This window comes from Melospiza melodia, chromosome 5 (assembly GCF_035770615.1).
Source record: "Melospiza melodia melodia isolate bMelMel2 chromosome 5, bMelMel2.pri, whole genome shotgun sequence".
Taxonomy (NCBI): Eukaryota; Metazoa; Chordata; class Aves; order Passeriformes; family Passerellidae; genus Melospiza; species Melospiza melodia.
This window is the reverse complement of record NC_086198.1, coordinates 78375295-78401195: the sequence shown is the minus strand read 5'-3', so window position 1 is coordinate 78401195 and position 25901 is coordinate 78375295. Positions and strand designations below refer to the sequence as shown.

Sequence of the window (25901 nt, the reverse complement as noted above, 5' to 3'; positions counted from 1 at the left end):
GTAGTGATAGGACGAGGGGGAATGGCCTTAAACTGAAGGAGTGGAGGTTTGGATTAGATAATAGGAAAAATTTCTTTGCTATGAGAGTGGTGAGACACTGGCACAGGATGCCCAGAGAAACTGGGGATTCCTCATCGCTGGATGTGTTGAAGACCAGGTTGGATGGGGCTTTGAGCAACCTGATCTAGTGCAAGTTGTCCCTGTCCATGACAGGGGGATTCATAGAGATAATCTGTACAGTCTCTTCCAACCCAAACCAATCTATGATTCTATGAAATGTAAATTAGGCAAACTGTAAAAACAGGGAAATGGAAAAGTTCTGATTCTGACACAGAGCATGAACAGAAACTTCCTACAGATTAATGAAAGGGAAATGTTGCTTTGTGTGTTCACAGCAGTTTAAAAACTAATCCATTTGAGAAGAGAGTGAGCTGTCTTTTCAAAATTCTAATTTTTTTGGTAATATTTTGTATCTATTCCTATCACTTCTGATAGGAATGTTCATGAGGCTTTTAGCTCATTTCTTGGGTTCAGAGTAATTTTCAGTTTGGATCCATCTGAGGAACTGACAGCATCTCACAGAATTTCCAGGTTTCTCCCTTCCATAAGGGTAAGGAGTTCTGTGGAGAAAAGTTTCTTTTCCTGACCATATGGGACACTCAGAATCAAAGAAAAGCTTTAGTAACTATAAACAATACTGCATAGAATATACACTACAATGTAGTCTGACGTCTGTGCTGAGAATAACTTGCAGCTGGCATCTATTCTGGCTTATCATAACACCATCACAGTCAGTTGTGGAGATGAGAACCAAATGCTGAAATGTCCAATCTGGCAATAGAATCTCAGTCTCTGTGTATATTTACCTTACAGAGGAAAATGCTGCCTTTTGGGTTGTGGATGACAGCTGGGATACACAGAGTGGGAATTCAAAAGAATGAAATGTAACTCTGATTGTAAAGGATGTTTAAAAATGACATACCTGTGTGAAAGTGATCTGTAAATAATTACTGTACACATCCGACCATTTCATTATTAGCACTTTAAAAGTGTGAGTCCTTTCACTCTTTTATACAGTTGAATTAAACAAATGCTTTAAGTGTTTTAAGAAATGAAGAGATTTGGAAGCAGCAGTTAAGCAATTAGTTCTGGGTTAATGTAGAAGCTGTTTGGTCTAATTTCTTCCCAATCTGTGGGATTTGAACCAAGACCTGTAGAGCATTGAATACTTGGATGCTAGAAAAGGGGACGACAGAGAGAACAGCAGACTGTCTAGGTGCCTGAGGGCTAGTCAGGCATGTTTCTAAGTTGGAAAACACAGACTCTTCTAATGCACGCAAGTGAAATTCTCACCCATGCTCCACGCCCTTCTTCAGCAGGTTTCCCCAGTAAAGGCAATGAAAGTACCCTCAATGAGAGTACTTGTGTTGTTAGTTGGCTTGGATCATTTGCAGTCTTCTCTGTTTGTGAACCCAAGGAAAAGGCAGTAGCCTCAATCACACATGCATTTGGTGTCTTTGCTGGCATTCTTTTGTTTACCTCCAATTCACTGTGCCCACTGTTTACTGTTTTTGCAGGTACAGGAAAGTTGTTTCTAATGTGTGTGAAGGTGGAGTAGACCTGCAGCAGGACTTAGCACACCATATGTGTCCATTGATTGCTCCCAAGGGACTTCAGATCAGCATCAGAGAAGAAAGTCTGGCTGTAAGGCCTGGGGAAGACATCACCTTCATTGTCCAACAAGAGCAGGTAGTAATAAACATTGGCTACGTGGAAGTTGAATTGCTGATTTTAGGGTTAGTTTCATTCCTACCTGTTTTGCTGCTGAATGAAGATTAATTTGTGCTTGAGGCAAAGATTAATAGCTTTCTAAATATTGAAATGTGATTTCAAGTGAATAAGATAAACCAGTAAACTCAGTGAACCTCCAAATTCCACCCGCAGAGTAGGATTTGTCCTCATCAGAAAAAGCAGTGTTTTCTTGGAAAGTCAGAGTAACTGGATTACCAAAGTCATCTTGAACTGAAAATTTCAACTGCTGTATCAGAGAAGAACAAAAATGGAGAGAACATTTAATACTTGGGTTTAGATATTTTTGAGAATCAGCCTTTCAGAAAGGAATGTGGCAAAGCCTTACAGAAATCAGCAAATAGCTCAGCATTAGAGTATTTTTATATATTAGTTGTGTTGCCAAAGATACAGGGTTTTTTTTCTGTTTATTGAGAGACAATTCCCTAAGGCCCTGACCAACAGCAGCGAGTAACTCTTGGATGAATTGTTTGCCATGAGTTTGTTTTCTCTTGCTTGTTTTTTAGCATTAAGCTATAACTGCTCTGCTCAGGTTACCAGAGTATTGTAATCCTGGCTAACCCCACTGGTTTGCAAGAACTTGAAGAAAGTTCACACATTTTGGCAAACCTGTGCTGTAGAAATCAAGCACTTGGGATTTACTTCTGTAATAGAATCAAGAAGGTTACGTGCAGAACACTGGGCTGCTTAATGCTTCACAGGCTCTGTCCCAGTGCGTGCAGTGCCCCAACAGTTTGTGTGGCAAGTCCTGCTGCCTTCTCTTTTTAAAGTTTGTTTGGAAATGTTTATTGTAAGCCTAGAGCATTTGGTTACAATTTGGACTCTTAATGATTTTGATTGGCAGTTTGACTTTCTTCCTACTGAAGCTTTAATGAATCTCTGTGGCAATATGAAAAACATTTAAAATTATTCAAAAAATCTCCAGAAATAAGGGATCTTGAAGAGAATCCCTTGCTGTGTCTTTTGGTGAAGTCTTCACTCCATACATCAAAGAGGAAGACAGACTTAGAAGAAATATAGCAGTTTGGTGCCCTCTATGGCTAAGAATAATATTTAAACTCAAATGTTCTGAGCACTGCTTAGGACTTAATCTGTATGACAAAATCAAATAAGAATTCGTAACAATTACTGAGTTTAAGAATCAGCTCTACTACAGCAGACCAAAACATATTACTTTCTCTGGTGAACAAAATTAATTTGTTAGTTTCTGAGAATGCATGTTGTTAGATGCAGGAATACAAGACATCATAGAGGAAAGGAAGCAGGCTTCTGGTACATTTAGGCAGTTTGCAACTGTCCTTAGAAATAATAATAAAAAAATAAATGCACCATCATGGTCATAATTTTCCCCAAATTTTGTTGGCTGAATATATGAAAAAATAATGTCATTGCAATCTTCTATTTTTTATGGAGGTGGATGTCCCAATTCCTTAGAGATTTATCCGCCTTTTCCCTTTGTCTCTGTTTTGCTATCTCTCCATACTCTGTCTTTACTCTGTCTTTACTGGAAATCGAAATACCTTGATATTTTGAAGAAAGCACCCTCATCTTTACACTAGGGAAGTTAATAGAATAAAATGTTAAGAGAACCTTCCTCTGCTGTCTTTCAATGCTGGTTTCTGTCTCACCTGAATTTAGGAGCACAGTGTCACTTAAAGGAACACTTAAGAGAAGTATTATGAATTATAAATTCCATGAGCTATTTGACATGATAGAATTATTTGACTGGACTTTTAAACCATTTCCCAAACTCTGCTTTATTAAGCATGCATCAAATTTTGTGCTAGAGCATGTTAAATCTTAATATGCTGGTAGCTCAGTGTAATGCTCTACAACTCTGTGAAGATCCCAGCTTGGGTCTTAAAGGCCACATGGTTGACAGTGAGAAGGTATGGCTGGAAACTGCTGTGAAGAACATCTAAGCCAGTTAATTTTACTTTATAACTGCTAAGGCTAGAAGCTTGTGTGATGAGTAGGAAATTACTAAATCTTCAGTTGCTTACAATCACATGAGCAGCACTTTTGAACCTGGGGCTGCCCTGCTCCATTATGTTAAATAATGTCCAGCTGCATTAAGAGAAGAGTGATGGTTTCTGTGCCATACAACTTGGCCAGTGGTCTGGGGTATATAATTTTAAGGTAGCATCTTGCTCTCTAAACATGGTATTTTCTCTGCTAGTGCACACAGCATCTGTTGCACTAATGTAATTGCCATGGCAGTAGTGGTTTTACTGCAGCTGTCGCAGTTGGGTGAAGATGTCTGGCTGGGGCTGAAAACGCTGTTGTGATTCCGTAAAAGGTTACAAACATGTGTCCTGTCTATTTTGGTTGTGACCATTGCAGATATCTTGGATGTGTTTTCCTTTTAGGGTGATGTATTGAGTACCAAATACCAGGTAGATCTTGGGGACGGCTTTAAGGCGATATACGTGAACCTGACAATGACTGGAGAGCCCATCCGTCACCGCTACGAGAATCCCGGGATTTACCGCGTGTCCGTCAAGGCTGAGAACGTGGCTGGGCATGACGAGGCTGTGGTGTTCGTCCAAGTCAACTGTAAATCCGCTCTTTGGTTTTCTTACTTTGGCCACTGTGTACAGACCTCGTGTCAGCTATGAAAGAGGAAAGAAAATTGCTAGTCATAGTTAGGAAATACCGTATTTTTTCAATATCCTCATGCAGTCTTGCAGTGTTGTGTGTTGTTAATGCAGAGGCTTGTAAACCTAATCCAGTAGGAGGTCAGAATCAGTTTTTGTTTGGATTTGGCAGAAGGATGGTTTATTAATCTTTTAAATAATAAAGATGCCTCAGTATAAATTTCAGGTTTGATCCATCTTCCTGATTCAACACCCCTTGTCAGCCTTAGCAGCTAAAATTTAATACTTTGAGCTATGTCTTTGTAGAGCTTCCAGGTGCAGTGTAAAGCAAGTTAACAGACGTGTTGGGAAACATGAGTTCTTGTATGATTCTAAAAATTAGTCAAAATCTCAGTAGTTCTAAATCTAAATTTTAGGTAGTTAATTGTCACAGATTTTTAAATGGTGCTTGGATATAACTTCATGTTTGCCAGCAGTATTACTTGACTTGCACTTCTCTTCCTCTCCTTAATTAAGACTGAAAAATCCCAAACAGATATAAAATAAAGAATAGCATGGCCCAGGGAATATCATGCACCATTGCAAGCTTAATGTACCTCAGTCATCTCATAACTGAAATGAAGAAGGAAACTCAAAAGTGGAACTGATTTCTCCTCTTCCTTTGAGATTCAAGACAGCTATTGCCTGTTTTCAGATGCGTCAAAAAATTTCAGAAACGAGTAACATCAAAGGGAAAGATACTCATCTTGCATTCTCCAGGTGTCTGTTTCCCTCTGTTGTCAGTGGTGTGCCTTCCATCCTAAACCCAAAGCAGTGGAAATCACTGGAGCCATATACCAGGTTATGCACAGAGCCATCTGCTTTATGTCAGCTTGTCTAGTGACTGCTGATATTTTTGTATTTTGCTAGTGTGTCCTTGAGTTCAGAGTTTCCAGTTCTTCTTTGAGTAGCACACAAAGCCAAACACATTCATGCTGAAGACCAGTCTCCTGTTATTATCAAGCAGAAAGAATCTGAATCGAATTTTACAACTCAGTTTCATTATCTGTTTCTTTGTTATGTTTGTTTTTTAAATCATTTGACAACTCCAGAGAGTCAGATAAATTACTTAGGGCTTCACTGTTACATTTGAGAAGCTTCTAGGTGCTGAGAAGTGCAGTAGGCAAAGAAATAGTAGATCTGTACAAGCAATGAAAAGGAAAAAACTCTGTGTGACGTTCTTCTCTCCAAGAATAACTTCTAACCCTTCAGAGAATGACAAGCAGTAGCAAGCCCTGATGGAAAGCGGAAGACTTTCTCAAAGTGTGCTTTTAGCATGGCCTATGTTAGAATAAACAGTAAAACTAAAATATGTAGATTCTCTTTCATGCAGCAGATTTTAAAATTGCAGAAAGCAGAATTTTTTTACACAAGTAAATGAGTGGTGCATTAGGGGGGCTTTGGTGCAGAAGTGCAGAGACAGCAGGGCACTGAGGCACATGTGATCCCTTCCTGAGCCTGCCCCTGGATGCTGCACAGGGACTGGCAGAATGGGGGTGTGTTACACAGCCTGCTTGAGTAAATGCTTTCCACGTGATTAGCTCTGTTTAATTTTTTTAGGTAAATTACAAGATTTGAGGAAATTAGTTGGCACTAATTAAACTGCAATTTCTACGTTCTAGTGAAACACTGATAGCCATTAAGGGACATTTTTCACTGTGGAATACCATGAAAGCAGGGGTCTCTGTAAGCAGGGGTCTCTGTAGAGTTCTTCTTTCAGGAGTCAGCAGTCTTCAACTGATGCATTATTCCCAGGGAATTTTTTCAGAGGCAAATGGTAGAGGAAATCTTTCCACTTCTGCCAGGTTGCTATGTGATACTCTGTAATGCAGGACAATTATAAGAATTTTTGCCTGTCATGCAAATCATACTTTCTGATCCAGATTAAACAATCTACAACTTTCTAATGAACTGCAAGAGAAATTAGAAGTTAGAATTAGCAAAAATGTGAGTAGGCAACTGTAGAGGCCCAAGAACTCAGAATAAAAAGAACTAAAGAAGAACTGCATACATCCATTAATACATATGCTGCATGCATTTATTTTTCATGGAACCATGACCTGTATAGTGTGGAACTTCGGAAACTATTGAAATTTTAACTTAGTTAAATAGAAATCATATAACTTCAGTCTTAATTGTACACACTTAAGGGTGCCATGAAGCTTGTTCAAATGCATTATGGAATTGTGCAACAGAGACAAGCAGAAGGATTTGCAGTAATTATTCTCAGCTCTTTAATATATAGAAAGAACAACCTTGAAATTACAGTCATCATTCAAGTACCAAGCAACTTGGCCTCTAAAAATTTTGGAAAAGAAAGTAATCTTCTTCAGGAACAAAACCATATCTCAAAGTAATCAGTTTCCTTTGTGAAAACACAGATTTATGGCAGAAGCTAAAAGGTTTCTCAGATCCTTCGAGAAGGAAAATATATTTCTAGGAGGAACAAATTTAATGAAATTCCTAACATTTCTGGATTTTCTTCAAGACACCATCACCAGAGAAGCATTTTTACTCCTCTGGAAGCTACTGAAGGAATAACTTGTTAAAGCACCCAACAGTTTTGAATTCATCTAGGTGGTTAGAGAGTTATTGGAGAAAATGCAGAGTAAAATAGCGCTTTACATTCAGATGAAGCCCCACACAGATCAAGTGAAGTGAAGTGGAAAAGGGCTTTGGACAACTTGCTCTCAGAAGTTCAGTCAGTTTACTCAAAGTGAAGTTAGAAGTGAACCAGCAATGATTCACTCCCTGATACAAAATAAGAGAAATACTTTAGACCGGTGTTAATTACTATTAAATTTGCACTGAGGTGAAAAACCTTTGAATGAGTTAAAAGATATTTAGAATGGAGCAGAAATGGATGGGTTAGTATTCAGTCTATGTGAGGAATGAGTTTTGAGCTCTACAGTGGTTTCATATCCCAGGTTTTTGGTGCAGGTGAAGAAGTTAAGAAATTCTAGTTACCACATTGTGCTGTTAAAAAGCTTTTACCTTCAGACATTCTGATAAAGATATACTGGGAAACCTCTGAGGGAAAGATTTTCTTTCAACACAGTTATTGTACTGTGAAACAGCACAACACTAATAAACATAACACAAGCAGATAAAACCGTTGTAATGATGCATTTCTTTTAAACAAATAGTAATGTTTATGGTTTTAGTAGTTCAGAAAGGAATAAACTTACTCTAAGGCACATTTTGGAGTCCAGAGGTTATCTATTTTGATTTGCAAATAAATGCTCCCCTGATGTACAGTTCTATTTTAAAGCATGAATTAATGAGATTTTTTATGTGAGCCTAACAGCTGATATTTTATAATGAAAATGAGTAGTCAGCAGCATTCTTTTTCAGTTTTCTGATTATCCCTTAGCAATTTGAGACTTGTTAGATTTCTATTCATTTGATCTTTTGTTACTGAGTTTAAAAAAAGAAGGAAAAAAAAAGCTGAGATTGCCTTTTCCAGTTTTTAACTGGAGTATTTGCTTATGTGTCTGGAATTGGACATGAATGAAACTAATGGGCCATGAGAGAAGCCCATTTTGTTGATATGTCTTATTGCTTTAAGATATGGTTTGAGGGGTTTTGGGGTCATCTGGGGGATGCTTTGTAGTTGAAATGACGTCTTTCCAATTATGTCCATAACTTTCAATATGGACGTAAAAGAGGAAGGAAAGGAGGGAGGGAAAAATGAATTCAGGACCTTATGGTGAACAGGTGGGAGGCTTTTGGGGAAGGAGGTGTTAATAAATTGATGGATTCTTGTTCAGTGTTGTTTTTGGAACTTTGTTCAGCCCCACTCCAGGCTTTAAATTTAGAAGTGGTTCCAGTCATTGGGAGAAACCAGGAGGTGAACCTGACAGCCATCATCCTGCCTAAGAACCCTAATTTGACAGTTTTCTACTGGTGGATAGGAAACAATCTTCAGGTACACAAATGGTTTTGATTATTTCAAGAGATAATTTCAATCTCTTTCCAATAAAGGTTTTCCCTTTCTTTCAAATTTTAAACTGTTTGCTTTGTGGGGGGGAAACAACATTTTCTTATACTTCATTACCTGTGGAAAAACCCCAACTTTTAGAGGGGAATGGATTTGGGATCATAACTGGTGAATGATGAAACTTAGATTTATGCATTTCCAAGCTAATAACAAGTGATGTAAATTGAAGTGCTGAACAAATATATGTATAGGTTCTTTGGGTTTTTCTCATTGTATAGATAAATGTTTTCTGTGGGTCTAAAATAACTGTCATATCAAAAATAAATGTGTTATCTTAAAGGATATCAAAACATTGAGAGCACTCAAACAATCTAGTGTTAATAATTTGTGGATCAAAGTCTATATACATGTCCTAGAGTATTACATATCCAAGTATTTCTGCTGGGGAGTATTTATTGTATAGCTGGGTTAATTTCTTTTAAGGTCATTTTTAAAATAACAGATATTTTCTTTATGAGGCAGACTAAGTGTGACAGAGGAATGCTTCAAATAAGTGCAGTGAACTTTCTTCTTGTGAATGTGCTGTCTCCCCTAATCCCAGCCTGTATCTGTTCATCATTATTGACTTTGCCATTGCAAGAAGAGGTGCTGAGGGTCTTGTGAAGGGTTTTGTCATTCTTAAGGATGTGGTCAGGGAGCAGAGTATCTCAGCTCCACCTTAGAGGTGACTGTGGGCTGGTGCTCTAAGTTGACACCATTAATCCTTTTGACCCTGACATACCCTACATTTTTTGAGGCAAATTATTTGCTTCATATAATCTTGTAGAGATTGTTGAGTCTCACTCAGACTCCATTAATTTTAGTGGGATCTGACTGAAAACCTAAAACTTGACTGATTACTCTAAAAGAAATATTTTCCTCATCTGGCTGCTTGATTGTATAAGATCCTTTCAAGGAAAGAAAAATTCTCTATTGAAAATTGTAGTTGATCGATTTGATAAAATATTGAAAAATATAAATTTTATGTGAAATTTTTTTGGTGATATTTTATCAACAGTCTTTTTCAGCACTGTTCTCATGGTTCTTGCTGAAATTCTGTTTCCAACTCTTCTTTGTTTTTTTTTTAAAGCCACTGCTTACATTGGAGAATTTTCTGGTGACAAAGTTTGCTGAGACAGGTGATGTCAGAGTTACAGTGCAAGTTTCCTGTGGGAGCTCTATGCTTCAGGACTCAAAAGTTGTCCATGTTTTTGGTAAGACATTAATCTTTTTCCTTTTTTTTGTTTCATATGTAGTTTTATTGGATGTCTAAAACCAGCCCTACCACAAGTGAACCTATTGTAAAATTAAATCTAATGCCAGATTTAATTGTTAAAATTAGAGGCATGAACAGTCACTAAATAACTCCAGAAAGCTCAACAGTCAAACATTTTCCTTTGCTTATTTTAAATGTTACTGTGGTTCCCAAATGCTATATGTGTTTGAGTTGTATTTTGGCCAGTGACTAGAAAGTTTCCCAGAATTTATAAGTAAAGTAGTCTAAATACCTCTGAAAAAAAAAAAAAAAAAAAAAAAAAGAAAATGCTCTTGCTCTCAGCATTGAAAACCATGTCAAATAATTGCCTTTCATCAAAATATATCACTGTTACCTTGATGTTTATCTGAGATTTTGGATCAAATATAGCTCTGCTGTAATTATCAAATTACCCCTCAGCTCTTGTTCCATAATGTGTCCTGGTGTGGCTTTTTTGTGTTTTATTATGTAGTGACAAGGCAGAATATACTGTGGAAAATGCAGCGCTGGGAAATTATTTACATTTGTATTTGTACTGTCACATGTGGGAATTGTGATAAGTATAAAAGCTTTTATTTTAATGCAGAGCTAAAAGCCTTCAGCTATCATGCAATACAAGACGTGATACATCTCTGTTGTCTGAAGAAGATTCTGTTATTTTTGCTTTTATTATACTTACTGTTTTGAAATAATGGCAAAACCCCCACTTTTGCTAAATGGAGCTTTTATGAACCTTCTCATTTTCAAGGATAAATGGATATAATATTTATATTGCCACTTATAAATGCATCAGCTTTTTAAGAAATCTTTAGAAGTATACCTCTCTTAGTGTGAATACATCAATGGCTTTATCATTCCAGTGCTTCTTTTGCCAATCCTGATATCAAGAGCATGAAAATACTGGCCACCAAGAAAATAAAGAAACTTTTGAAAAAGAAAGCCATGTTTAAATAAAATTCTGTTGGAAATAGTGAGGGGAAGCAGGTTTGACTTGTGCATTCCAGAGGTTCTCTATCCCTGCTTTGCATTAAGTTCCCTAGGTTTTCATCCAAGGATCCTGTAGGGAGAAAGGGAAGATTTTAGAGACTTCTTTCTGAGGGTCATCCCATTTCTAGTATTTCAGATATTTTTGACTATATTCAAAGAAATATTGTACCTTTGTTTTATTTTTTCTTCAAAGAGGGAAATAGTTAGCCTTTGCAATATAATTTCTGTTCTTATTTTCGTATCTAATTTATGGACTAACGTATTCATTTTATACAGAAAACAGAAACGTGTAGTGGAAAAACCCCCACATGCTTATGATTCAGCGAGAATAAAATCTATTGGTACATTATAATTTCAAATAAAAGAAACCAATGACTTCTTTTCAATACTCCCTTATTGAGCTAGGGGAAAATTATCTGGAACATTATGAGCCCAGAGCATGTATGTGAATCTGCTTTGTTTCCTTTTCTTCCTCCTCTCTTTAGTCTTTGGGCACAATTTTGATGGTGTTGATGAAAATACAGAAAGAAATGGAATGCCTGACAACAGAGAGCAGCAGGGGTCCTAGATACTGCAGTGCTGCACGGCATAAAGTGCTAAACAGAGAGTTTTAGTTCTATCAAACCCCTTTTGCAATCTAGTTTATTTCTTGCTATTTATTTTTGTTTTTCTAGATCATTTCCATGTTCTTCCTCTGAAGTTTTCTAAGGACCTGGACATGTACAACCCTGACATACCAGAGTGGAGGGAAGACATCGGGCGGGTGGTGACGCGCCTCCTTGCGAAGGTGCTCCTTCAGATTGGTCATAAAATGTTCCCTCACCAGTTGTAAAGCTTGAAGGTTAAGTTAATACCTTCTCATTTAGAAGGTATTTTGAAATGGAGGCAGAGCAAAATAATAAAGTGAACCTCATGAGCCACATTTCATGCAAGTTTGAGCCTAGTGTCACTTTTAAGTGCAAGCTGTTGACGATGATATTGTAACACAGACAGTTTAGGTCTAACACAGCCTAATTGGCAATTAATGCTAAATATTGCTCTCTGGGATTAGGGGTAGACATATTAGCAAACACTGATGACTCCAAAGCAGGAAGAGTTAAGTAGCTTAAGTGTGATAGATTTAGAAGCTAAGCAATGAGTAATATAAAAGACATCATCTTTGTGTAAAAAAAAGCAGAAAGAAAGAATTTCCTATGCTTATTCTGTAACTTTGAAAATTACATATAATATATAGGCACTCAATTCATGCAGTGGTTTTTCAGAGCGTGTTCACAAAAGAAATCTGGATTTCGAACAGATGAATCCTGTTAAATCAAATACAATCAGGTTAAATCAAATACAAACTATGAATTAGTGCTGTGGCATTAGATCACCTCATGGAAACTTTGGGCTTGAGAGCTCTTCAGGCACACATCCTGCTAGCAATTGAGGGTGCACACACTGCTTTCATGAGAGTAGTAGCACTGAAGTACAGCTTGATATTGTTTATAAAATATTTGAATTTTAAATCATTTTACTCATCCTGGATTTGCAATTGTGCAAATCAGGTTCTAAATTTCTTGACTTTATAGAGTTTCCTGCTTTTTTTTCTTTGAGATTCTTATCAAATGACAGGTTAATTTCTTGCTTTTATCAACTTAAATTCATTCCATAATGAGTTCCACTAGTGTCAGTCAAAAAATATTTTACTCCCCTATAAAATAACTCTTGCATTTTAATAATTACTGAAACATTTATCAAAGTATATGGACAATTTAATGGAATTTCAGAATCTCTTTGAGGAAGGCCAAGGAAAGTGCCTAGGGTATGGTCACTAGAATTGTGTGGCTACATTGTACAAAACATGGAGAAATTCAGGACTAAAAGCCAAATTAGCACAAACTATTTTACAAAGAGATGTACTTGACTTTCAGCAGGTGAATGAAGGTATTCATTACAATTTCAGGAGCTGAACCTGAGTGTTCTTAGTCTCACATTGAAGAACTTCTCTCTGTCCATTAAGCACCTTCCTAAGCAACCTTCAAAAGCTAAAGTTAGCTGTAATGAGTATTCACTTCTAAGTCTACACTGTGTCTGAATGGCCCACAAAGGATCCTAAACCACTTTGAATTTTTTTTTGTATGTTGCCTCAGAAGTGCTCACCCATTGCAGTTTTTATAAAACCTGAAAACCTCCTTTTTGCTTCTTTTCTTGATGCCACTGAATTACTTTAATGTGATAACAACACTTAGGTCTTCCAGTATTCAAAGAACAATGCACATTTCAGTACATTTATGTTTGGCTTTGTTCCTGTTTCAGCTTCTAGTGGAATTCCCTTTAGATATTAAGGATCTGAATAATGAATTCTATATGCCATATGTGGAATTCCGTATGTGTTTCATATAAAACACAAAGTGTGCCTGTGTTGTCTTCACAGGAGACCAGTATACCTGAAGAAACACTCATGACAGTTGTGAAACCTGGTCTGCCCACAGCTGCTGACTTGCATGTGCTACTACCAGCAAATCAGCCAAAAAAGAAGAGAAGCATAACAAGTGATAAGGTAACCAGAGCAATGCACATCTGCTTAGGACAGCCTTCATCCTGTTTTGTACTAAGTGGCTGTAGTCTCATTGCCTTTATATGAAATTAAGAGGTGATCCCTGCCTGTGTAAAGATCTCACTCCTATCTGAACAAGATACATGTGAATGCTACAGCAGCTATGTCTGATGTGTTTGACAGTGTCCAGACAATCACAATCTACTTTCTGGTATTAGTGTGTTTCTCAAGAATATTTAATATTGGTCTGTCTTTTAAACAGAAATAGCAGTGATACTTGTCATTCTGTGAAGATCCAGTAGAGCAAAGAGTCTCTGCAGTGTCTACAGAAGGAAATTAGATTTCAGGTCCAAACAAACCCAGAACCTTAGTCATTGACCCATAATGTAAAGAGCATCAAGCAAGTACTTTATGCCCTTGTAAGAAGATGTCATTTTCAATTGGTAAAAAACAAATTTAGTGAAGACAGGATTGAAAATCAGACATTAGTTTCTCCCTAGTTGTTTTAAAACAATGTTTCCTCCATTTTTAGAGACTTCATGCCCATTGAAAACCAGAAGACTGTTTGGCACGTACAATTTATTATATTTGTGCTTTTGCTGTGATAGAGAAGAAACACATCCTAGCTCTGTGCCTGTACCTTACAGTTCATGTCCTGCCAGTTAGAAAGAATCAGTGTAAGGTGTCCTTAACTTTGAAGGGCATTTTAAAGCTTTCTAAGACAAGGTCATGGTCTCTGAAGAGCTGGGGCAGTAGGCAAAACAAAGCTCTTCATATTAACATACACCAAATAGGTTGTGTTTGGAGTTCATGAGATGTACTTTGGAAGGTCCAAAGGAGTATGTTGAAGCTATCCAAGTACTTGAACAGGTGTCTATCATTGAAATGTGTGAGCACACAAAGCTTTCTACTTTTTTGGCAGGCACCCTTACTGTTCTCCCATGTAATCACAGTGAGAATTCCTGGGAGTCTGAATTCCTGATTATGTTGCAGGAAATAGTTAATTTTTGTAGGTTGTTTCTTTTGTAGAGACACATTCATGGACTAAGACTTTCAGCCAGGGGAACATTACCACTTCAAAATTATTTGAAAATGTGCATTTCTTGAGGAAGCAAGGTGAAGTTTCTAAAGGAAATTCCTTATTCTGAGCCATTGAGGAATGGATATGTTCAATAATTTAAGGAAACTAATGGAGATAGATTATTTTGGTTGTACAAACATTTTACTTCAGTGCAAAGTGTTATGCATATTAGTTTCCTTTAAATCTCAATTTCTATTTTAGTGCTGTGCTTCAAGGCAGCTTAAAGAGTATCAGTTAAAATCAATGCTGTCTCAAGGTTGTGCTCATGTTTGTGTATGAAACATCATGTGAGTTACTTTAAAGCATAAAGAGGAGCAATCACATGCTGCAAATGATTTGGAAAAGCTGCCATTCAGTGGGGCTGTAGGGATGTCCCAGTAGTGTAGCAGGACACAGTTTTGTAATTAGTTCTCCAGTAAGACCTTTCTGGAGCTAGAGGAGCAGGGGAAGGGGAAAGAAGTTGTATAATCTGGAGAATTTGTGTACATTTCTGACATTGTTAGGATGAACCAGGTCAGACCCATGGCTGGAGCAGGAACAAGGGAGACAGGAGCAATTACAGCAGCCTTTGCTGTGCTGTGATGATAAGTCGGGTACGCCAGTCTCACATCTCAACACTGACTGTTTTTAGAGTAGAGTGCTGTAGAGATGTACAGCCAGTCTTCTTGTGACAGCTGCCTACATTTCTGGTTTTATATTACTGCTAATAGACAATTTTTTAGCTATTGGTATGTGCATATAAATGTGTTGCTTTAGACTTGAATGGCAAAAATTTTGATAAAATGTGTTATATCAGAATCAATTGTGACTTGAGAAATATCCTGAAAATATATCCTATATAAATAAACTTAGAAGCAATAGCTTCTGGTAAGTCAGCAGGAAAATACTCATGTTGTCATATGTTTAAAGATTCCTTACATTCCCTTCTGTTACTAGAAGAGAGTCTTGAAGAATTTTATCATGAATCAGTGAAAAGATGTGCTTTGTCACACTGCTTATGCCAGTTCTCAAAGTCAGAGTTGTGACACTTTTGTGAGAACCCAGCAATGCAGAATGTTTTCTGCACATTTGGAGGTGTCCCTGATACCTTTAACTTAGGCATAGTTATAAAATGTCTTTTCTTAAAGAGAACCTCTTTGTTCTTGGCTGAAAACCTTTTAGATTTGGGAATATTACATTATTTCAGAAAGATTAAAGGCAATAATTTCTTGCTCGGGCAGGGAACAGCTGCTTGCTGGAGTTTTTATTGGTGCCTTACATGGAGTGTTGGGATGTGATGCTGTTTATTAGGTTAGTCATGTAGAATATGAATCATTACTGATAAAAGTAGCAATCAATAACAAAGATGGTAAGTAGGCTGTCAGTGCAGTAGGAGGAGCCCTTTGGAAATTCTGAAATTTTATTCCACTCTGACAAGAGCCCTTTTTGTTTCAAATATATGCAGAGAGAAATAAAAGCTGACTGTGATTTAACCTGCTTTCAAGAACAGAGAAATTTCAAAAGTTTTCCTTTCTAATTATTGACTCCAGAGAAGACTTGGTTGCTTAATTTATGCACATCTACTGCATGTCTAATGTCAGGTGGGATAAGTCCAGTTGAAAGAGTCAATTAAAATATAATTAAACTATAATCTGGAAGGCAGGGGCTCTGAGGAAGATTTCTGTCCAGACAAACTACTTCACAGTAGTAGAAAATTCCCAGTGAGTTGCTTTGGCAAAAAGGGAAAGTCAGAACCCAAGATGTAGATATGGGTAAGAGTTTGAACAGTGTCATTATTTTTCATTCTTTTACATTCTTATAATGCAGGAGCCATTGTGTTGACATGTTCAAATATTGTCATTGTAAAGGATATAAAAAAAGAAGATGGAAAATTCAAATGCTGGTATATGAACCTTCCCCTTAAGTCTAGAGAGGAGCTCAACAAATACCTTGGGACAGGAAAAAACACCCATGAGCACTGAAAAATACATTAGTCTTTCAGTGAAATAAGTAAGCCAGAACCTTTGGCTGGATTCACATGAGATTCAAATTTTTTACCTGAGGACCTGGGGACATGTTCTTCCTATAGATTTGGGTTCAAATCCAGCAGTGGGGAGTTAAATAACAAACAAGTCTTAATCACTTAAGCAAAAACCACACCAAATGTTGGGTTCCTTATGAACCTCCCAGGAAAATATGAAGAATCAAAAGTTATGGAGCTCAGAAATTTCATTTACTGGATGTAAGTCAGATTAACTTAAAGTAGCTGTCTCTTTGGCACTGTACACCATGAACTCATGAATGACCCTGGATTGATACAAAGAAATTTTATTCATTGATAGCAGCATCACTTATAAGCCTCCTAATCCTAAGGAGGAGTTACTCCTAACTCCTAAGTGGAGTTTTCATATCCATTTTCTTTTCAGGCTTTAGGCAAAAAGATAAATACTTAGGAGATGTCTGCTGTAATTGTCTTGTGAAATAACTGAAGCCATGATTACTTCACCATTACGTTGAGTCATTCCCACATAAAAATATTTAATAAAGTAGTGGAATAGCTTCAGAAGTTAGATATTCCTCAAAAAGAATGATGATATTTGAACTTTTGTATAGTGCCTGTCCATAATATGAGAGGGACCACAGGGATTTTTATCCATTATACTTCAAAAGCTTGTCAAAGATGAGCACCATAATTGATAATATCGTAAAAGGAGTTACTTGTGAAGGTTTCATGGATGTAAAGTAAATTTCTAATTTGGCATCCTCTGGGAAGTCGTGTCCCAAATTATAAGGCATAGAGTATAAAACTAGCTTTGATCTTTTAGAAAATTGACCATGTTGAAGACACAAGCAAGTAGAAAGTATAATTCAGACAATTTGTCATCCGGGGTTAGGATGTGAGGGTATATTTAATGGTTCTGTTCCATAAAAATATGAGAGACCATATTTCACTTTGCTCTATTCACTGGAGGAAAATGGGAGGAATACTGATTTTTTTCCCCATGAATGAATGTATCTATTTCTATGGAGTATTGTTAAAAATTAGCTATAAATGGAATTTATTCCATTCTAGGTAAGGAGGTAAGGTAAATTATGACATGGAGTTCATTATTATGTAGTAGTTCATTTTCATGGCAAAAAATCCAAAGTTGGCATCACAGGTTTTCTTCTGATAGGTTAGAAGAATGGGGGCTTTTAATCTGGATTTTGCATTGTGTGAGTTATGGCCCAGGTAAACCCAATAGCATGTGCAAATTGCTTGCTGTCTGTCTCATAGTGGGTAAATGTAAAGACTTGGGCAATCAAAAAGAAAGATTTGTCTATAAAATTGTGATGTTTTCAGCTTTTATGTCTTCTGGAGTTTTGCTTGATTTTTAAATATTGAATTTCTTTTAGATTTCAGCTCATCATTGACAAGTGCTTTCACAATTTAAAGAACCAGAGGTTTTCCTTTTTAAAACATTGAATGTCTCAAAGTGGAACAGACATCTGACATTCTATCTGTTGTATTTTCAGAGAATAACAGCTATAAAGCAGGCCCTGAATGCACACAACATCAGTTTCTTTCTGAGGGGAGGATACTGGGTCTTAGTGACTTTAGCTGACTCCGGTTCAGGTAAATATATAAATATATAAATAAAGCTATCAATGGACCAACTTTTGGATGCCTGTTCAAGTGTTGATAATTTAGGGAGAAAATCATGTATGTGTACATATAACACATATGTATATATTTACTTGGTACTCATTACATATAAATAAACATAGATGCATATATTATTTTACAAATGTTTATTTTTGTATATATGTGTATATATGTATATATATGTGTATATATAGGTACACATACATTTTCATTTGGTTGTTATTAACAGTCACAACCAAATATTTTTTTTTAATGTTTGCATTTTGTCATATCTTGTGATTTGTATCACATGCTTCTTGCTTTTTCTGTGTAACCACAACATAAAGTAAATACCTCCACTGTACAAAACAGTGTTCTGAAGGAAGACCCAACGAGGCTTCAAAAGCTCATCTGGTGATCTAAAAGCACTTTAGGTTGCACTGGCTGCTAAGAAAGCAGAATTTCTTTGCCTTTATATCAGCCATTAACTGCTGCTCTGACTACATGGGTCTAACAAGGCTTGCTGCATCTCTGCCATGCATCTCTGATCTTCTGATCAACTAATGGGAAGGTTGCTGTAGGGTCTCCACATTACTAATCCTGTCCTAAGATAAATTGTGTTTTTTCTCTATTTAAAACAAATGGAAATGGGGTGGGGGCAAGGGGAATTGGCATTTCCTGCCTCCCTGGATTCACTGTTGACGGAAAGTGGTTGAAGAGAGTATGTGTGTATTTTAAACAGGGAGATGTTAAAAGGATGTTTAACCATAAAGCCCAGCTTTGATTTAAATCTTTTATGAGAATGTCCTGGGATTTTTGTTTGTGTATTATCTCCCACAATATATCCTTTATTAATTTGTGTTGTGGAAGAACAGCTTTAGCCAGCCATTATCAATTTTTGTAAATTATGGTGTGATATTTTATCTGTCATCTCTCTGTAGAAAACAAAGCTCTTTTATCTAGTTTCTAATGTAGAACTGTGCTACAGTCTCACTGTGGTACCTTGTCTGGTGTAAAGGGTTGACATTTGTTTGCCAGCACAAAAGGGATTGAAAGAAGTCCATGTTCATTCTGCCTTTAACAATGCATGACCTTGATGAGCTCATTTGTTGTTCAGAGCCTTAGTTTCTCCATCTGTGAAATTAATACAGCCCTGCTTTTGCAAAGCAAGTACTTAGGGTGTGTGATCACTTACTATGATAACTTTAGATTCCCTGAAAAAAACCCAAACCACCACTGAGTACCCAAATAATTAAATCTTCAAGATCTTGGGTTTTGCTGTTTGTTGCTTTCTATTTTTTAAATGCGTCCTCTGTTCTTCAGTAACAAGTCACCAACTAATTGTGTGGTTTTGCCTTTCTGAAGAAGCCAGATGGGGTAAAAAGAGGTTGCAAAAACAACAACCAATGTTTTTGACCTGATAATTAAATAGAAAAGAATGCTCAAGAATGTGAATGATGTGGAAGGGGACATGCAAAACTGTTCTTTTATTTTGTGTTTCAGACTCTCAGAGAATTGGAGGAGGCAGTGGCTACTGGGCTATTGTGGTTCTCTTTGTTGTTTGTCTAGTTGCTGTTGGGGCTTTCATCCTCTACAAGTTCAAAAGGCAAGTAAACCCTAATCAATAGATGCATTTTAATAATTAGATTTATCCATAGATTAGCAAGACAGAGTTTGTCATTTATAAAGAAGATTTCTTGAAGAATTGCAAGAAGTGCACCCCTTTGAAAAGTCATATTTTTCTGAACTTTTCAGACATCAAGGTACTGAACTGTTGCTTGTTTCACTTGCTGTGATCCAAGATAAATATCAACAATATAGGAACTATGGAGAGTTTGTTCAATTTGTCTAAATAATACCATCAAGAATCATAGCTGAACTAAAATATCATTCCTCATTAATTCCCTTCTCATTACTCCTAACAGTTATGAATAAGCTAAAACTATTGGGACAGGGAGTGCATCTGCAATGCTGATTTGCTTTAAAAAGTAGTTTTATCAAAGCATGTAATGCTCTGGGGCTTCTCTTTGCACACATTACATTTTAATTGCTGAGGCAATGTCATGGAAAATGACTGACAGAAAGAAATTAGCGTTAACTTTGCACTAGACTGTGTGGAGGGAAGAAATATTTCTGCAGGAAATATTTCTTCTGTGAAGGATATTCTCAAAACTGAGCAATGCCAGCCTTGGACAGTCTGATATATCTGTAGACTGCAATTAATTTTAATCTGAGCTGCTCTGTAATTTAAATAATTTGTTGTTGTTCATGGGACAGTGTTATCATTGTCTATCCTATTGGCATTTCTGTATCTCTGGGGCATTCAGAAGCTGTTGGGTTTGAGCATACTGGAAACAAGCCATCATCATCATCATCATCATCATCGTCGTCGTCATCATCATCATCACCACTCCTGTTGTCCTTCCTCAGTGAGGATTCATACTGATTTGCCTCATTTTTAGGGGGTGATTTTTATTTAAAACAAATACAAGTTTATAGAACTACTATCAGCATTAAGTTTGTGACAGCAGTAAGTGAAGCTAGCATTAAGTAAGAGTTTGTTTAGCTAAAGGATTTTTATGTCAATAGAGAAAAACCCATTTTTCTTCAAGAACTTGAGTTTTTTAGAGTTCATAGTGACTGATTGCTTTAAAGGACAAAGCACAGAATACTGAATCAGCCTGTCTAAAATGGAATAAAAATCCATTTTGCTCTTTTAGGTGCCTGAAGCAAGGAAAAAACATAAAAATTGTTGATGTGATGTAATTATATTATTTCAATAGCAATACAATGGAGGATTTTCTGTTTGTGTTTCGATCATAAAATTTCCTTGTGATATCTTTTAAAAGCTATCAGATTTATAGCTTTTATTAGCTCTTAAATGAGAGCAATTAAATAACAGTCACAATTACTGCATGGTAGAAGAATTATAAAATATTCAAGAAAGGAATAGAAACATATTCTTTCTTGAGTTCTTTCTAAAATGCTCTATGAACCATTGCTTTATAAGTGGAGCTTCTATTAAGGAGGAAAATACAGTACAATTTCCAAATTGTGAGCTTGAATGTCTCTTGCACTTCTGTATATAATTCATGAAAATCATTTGCATTTACATTTGGGGGCTGGGGGTTATTTAGATGCAAGTGAGGACTATTGTGAGATTTATTCGAAAGTTTGTCAGTAGCTTGAAAATTGCTGTTGGCATTGATGAATGGCTGTGCAATAGTTTTCAATTTTAGTCTGTATCTTATCTGTTTCTGAGATATTTGAAAGAATCCTTTTTAAATAATACTGCTAAGCTCTTCAAAATTGACAATTTTTTGGTTGCATCCTTCTTTTGCAATTTCTTCTTCAAACAATATTAAGCACCTAATCAGTGCTATGTTTCAAAAATCACTTTTTCCTCATGGGCTCTCTGTGAACTCCTGTCCCACCAAAATCTTGAATCCTTTTAAAAATCTTTCCTGTGTTGATGGAGATGGTTGATGCATTGCTGGATCCCTGTGGAGTGTTTGTTGGGAGTACAGTCCCTTTAAAGTCCGTACAGTGAGTATATAAGTTTACAAACTGGTCCACAGGGACTGAGGCTATGAAATGAGTGTCCTTTATAGATATAAAAGTTGCAAGTTATAATACATTAAGGAGACTTTTCACTATTATATGCCTGGGTATTAAAAATTAATTTGCTGAAAGAATGCCATAGGCAATAAAAAATGTTCAATTTTAAGTGATAATTTCAGAATTACTGTGGCTTATGGTAACTCAGATAACTTGGGGAAATAGAAGTATTATTTAATTCCACAGAGAAATTACAGATGTGTAAAGTGTTGAAATGACAATACTGTCCATAATTATGATGTATGATTTAAAACCTAAGGAGGGGATGGAAGACATTTGGTGGTGCCTTCCCATCATTCATGGAGATTAATATAAGGGTTAAAACTCCTTTTTCCATACCTCAGTGAAACTATTTTGGATCTTGGTTTTATCACTACACTGAATGGGGTCTAGAGGACCTGCAGCTAGCCTTGGAGCACATGTAAAGCAGGTGGTTTGCAGGAGACTGCATGAACAGGTCTTGGGCTGCTTTCTCTCTCTTTGCTGGCTCGAAGTTAAGTTTGATACCTGCTAAGATGCAAGATGGGAAAACTGGCTTGCAAAATAAGATGGAAACTGGATTGGCAGAGAGGTTACAGCTTCATACATGAGAGCATGTCATCTATTTACAGTGACAGAATTCAGACTTGTGATGAAAAAAGCAGAGAAAATAGCAGGCCTTTTTGTAGACCTACAACTTTGATAGAAAATGGCAAAACATGGCCAAACTGCCCCATGGATTCTGAGTGCTGAAACATCTTGTCCCCAAGCATGCCCAAATTATTCCTGAAGTCTGTAATTTTATGATCTGCTGGATAACCAGAGCTGTTATGGCTGTCTAGCTAATGATTGGATGACTGTAGGTCACAATTTATATGCTCTAATCCCAAATACTTAGTCATTGACTAGGAAGACTGCTGCCCTCTGTTTTTGCATGGTGTAAAATTGCAAATGTTTATCCTTCCATGTCCCCATTCCTGAAATTCATGCACCCCCCCACTTTATCTGATGGTTTCTTTGTGCATCCAGACACTTCCAAAAAAACTAGTGCTGGAGTCCCCAGAGCTCAGCAAATGACTTGTGGCAATCCCAAGCCATGGTTCATTGCTTTAAACAAAGGAAAAAAAAAAAGAATCCAAAATGTTTTCAGAAACACAGAGCTTTGATCCTTTGTGATCAGAGTAGATAAGGACTTCAGATTAGGGCTATTTTTACCCTGTATAGAGCAAGTAAATTTCAAATGATGAATGTGATGGGTTTTTAAAAACTAATTTTAATGGTGTTCAACAAATGAGCTGTTTGGTTTATCTGAGCTATTGGTTTAGAAAGTTTAGGGGAGGAATTTTGAGCGTGGCAACAAGGAGCAAGGGGTCATTCCTTGCAGGTGAACCAACCTTGCCTGTGCAGGAGGAGCAGAGCTGCCAGCAGCTGTGGGTGGTGGGCAAGCCACGAGTGAAGCAGTGCCCTGCTCTGCTCTGCTCTCACTTGCTGACTATGGGAAGCACCACAGAGTGGGTGCCTCAAGCAAACAACATGTTGCAATACTCACTAGTATGCTCCAGTTGTTTAAGCATCCAGGTAAAATGGACTGCAGCTGCTTATTTTGCCCACAACAATATGAAGCAGCTGGAAAATCATTTTGAAAAATCCAGGGCTGTTTCCTAATGTGGATCTGGGATCTGCGTATATTTTTTTATACCATGCCATCTTTACTAGATTTGGTTCAGTAAAAACACATTTCTTCCATTCCCTTTGAAACAATGTTTGTATTTTTTTTTTTTTTTTGTGGTTTTCAAGCTGCCATCCAGAAAAAGATTTCTTCATCCTCTCAGAAGAAGCTTTATGGTGTGGGATCCTGGGCAGCAGTATAGAGAAGGGAAATAGCACTGTCTGCACCAGGCAAAGTGGAGGAAAGGAAAATTATATTTTAGCCACATCAAAGCTGCCATGTAATCATCATGCTACTAGAGGAAGACCTGAAATCATAATTTTCTTATTTTTCATTTGTGTATAATAGCAGGATATTAGAGTAGCCAAACCAGAGCAAATAGCTGTTTTTTGTGCTTATGCATGTTACCTGGCTAATTGCAGCAAATTCAATTCTCTGAAAGAGCATGAAAATCTTCACCTTTTAATTTGTATGCAAACTACTGCAAACTGCTTTACTACTTAAAGCTGCATGCATTGTTTTCACAAATCACCATGAATTGTCTTCACCCAGATTTATCCCATTTTGTGTGTATTCCTTTTTTGCCTGCTACTATCAGGTACCAATTTTGGTAAATGAACCCCCTCTTGGGTCATTTCCACAATCTGGAGCAGAACTGTGTTATCTTTCTGCCTCATTGACTTACTGTCTCATTTTCAGTTTCTGAAGAAAAGCTATCTTTTTTCCCCACCTTGCTTATACTACTTTTATGTTCCACGAGGGCAAGCTTAGTCCCAATCCATGCCTTTTAGTGATAAAAAAACAGGCACTAATTTAATGTTCCATAATATTTTATAAAAACATCCTCAGAAATCAAAGTAATAGCACGGAGAAAAGATTTCAGAAATGAAAGAGGCAAGTATATCAGGAGTGCCTTAAAGCACAAAGAAATCAGTCATCTGAACATTTATCCAAACATAATAAACTCAATACAATAAAGTATTCTATTTAATGGATTATTATTAATTTTTTATTTAAGTTCCAAGAAAATACTACATTATTCCATACTCTTTGCCATGTGAATATCTTCATATTTTTTATAGTAAACTGAATTTTAATCAAGCCTTTGGAAAATAAATGAAGTTTCATAAAGGCAAATGGATTTTTTTTCCACAAAGAAGGAATTGAAGCCAAATAAACTAGAGCTTAAATGAGTAGGAATCAATATCACATCCCCCTCCTGCTGTTCCTTCCTGCTGAACATTTCTAAGTGCTAACAGTTTGGGGTATGGATTGATTAGATTTTGTGAATAAAGGAAGGAAAACAGAGTACTTCCTGGAATAGCTTCTTAAAGGTGTGGGACCTGGAGAGCTTGGTGAGAATCATGTGCTGTGATGTTCTTTAGTAGTGGTCTGCAGAATTACATCTCTAGCTCGTATTTTTATGGTCCTCAAAGCAGGCATAATATTTCTCCTTTTTCATGATTGAAATAAAATGCTACAGGAAAAACAAAAGGAACTAAAAATGTAAACCATGGAGTGCTGCTCAGAAGAGGTAATTGTCTCCAGTGATGGATGTGAAGCACATGCATTTTGCAGATGAGTTAAACTCCCAAAGAAACTATTGCATAATCTTCTTGTCTGTTCTTCTAAATGTGCTTTCAATTTTCATATTGCTGATACAAATCTCTTGGGTCAAATTTCGTGTCTTGTCATGTTTTCACAGTAGTCTTTTATATAGACCCAAGAATTTCAGCTCTGCCTGCTTCAAACAGTTACATTGGACTCAAAATTAGCCGCTTCTTGAAGAAGAGCAAAGCACATCAGGGTACACTAGAGTTTTACTCTGTGTGAGTAGGGGTGGCAGCCTCCTTCCTGCATGTTCAAGAAGCAAAATTGCCAGAATCAGGCTCATCTTCAGCAAGGCTCCAGTATCCACATCCTATTTCATCCCACAGTGTGGTCATCCCCCATAAACAGAATATCCAGCACATGTGTTAAAAATGCCTCTTGAAAAGGCTTGGACTATCATTCCTTCAGGGTGGTTGAGTGTAAAACTGAACCACCATGAAACACAGAGAGATCTCTGTAGTGTATAAAAGGTCTAATGCCTGCAGTGCATGTCTTCTCAAGGCCTGTGATATTCTCCTCCCTCCAATCCATTCAATGTTAGTCTTTTCCAGGTAAGTGTGAGAAGCAAAGGAAAGAGTGGAAGTACTGAGTACCTCAGCTTTATAACTTCCCCAAAAGACCTGCACTTAGCAGGATTGGGCAGGCTGTGGCGAGTGAGAAATAACAGCTCACTTTTTTTTTTTCTCCTTTTATTCCTAAATCATAAGGAAATGGTCTTAGCAAAAATACATTTAATGGTTGGTTGTGAATTTGAGAGGTTTCTTCATTCTCCCCGAACATCTTTACTAGTATGAGTTCTGATAATGGTATCTCTAACTGGTAAGTCATGAAGGAGCTGCGAGTTGAAGCCTCAGGATTTACACCAAAGGACACACTTTGTTAACTTGGTTTCATAGGCAGTAGTCACACTAGCAGCTCTTCTCCCTTTACTTAACTGCAAAGGTCTGATGTGCCATATGGCTTTGAGATGCTTAACATTTTTATTATGTCAAAATTGTTTTGATAATGCCATCGATGCTTTTCCAATCTGTCAGAAATAGTTCGGAGAAGGTTATTATAATTATTGTAGAAACATATGTGCTAATTCTGCAGATGTGTTACAGAGACATTCTTCTGGGTTTTGTCTCCCTTAGG

At 36.9% G+C, this 25901-nt stretch overlaps 1 protein-coding gene across 6 annotated transcripts in view; it reads left to right on the top strand.

Moving 5' to 3' along the window:
* Positions 1–25901, top strand: part of SORCS2 (sortilin related VPS10 domain containing receptor 2) — a 536381-nt gene that overhangs the window by 495371 nt on the left and 15109 nt on the right. For all 6 annotated transcript variants that reach the window (XM_063157566.1, XM_063157565.1, XM_063157563.1 and 3 more), the window contains 8 exons: positions 1578–1749; positions 4179–4365; positions 8240–8373; positions 9515–9638; positions 11341–11453; positions 13083–13208; positions 17782–17881; positions 19394–19496. In XM_063157566.1, coding sequence (XP_063013636.1) covers positions 1578–1749; positions 4179–4365; positions 8240–8373; positions 9515–9638; positions 11341–11453; positions 13083–13208; positions 17782–17881; positions 19394–19496 — 1059 coding nt within the window. The remainder of the gene's footprint in view (positions 1–1577; positions 1750–4178; positions 4366–8239; positions 8374–9514; positions 9639–11340; positions 11454–13082; positions 13209–17781; positions 17882–19393; positions 19497–25901) is intronic.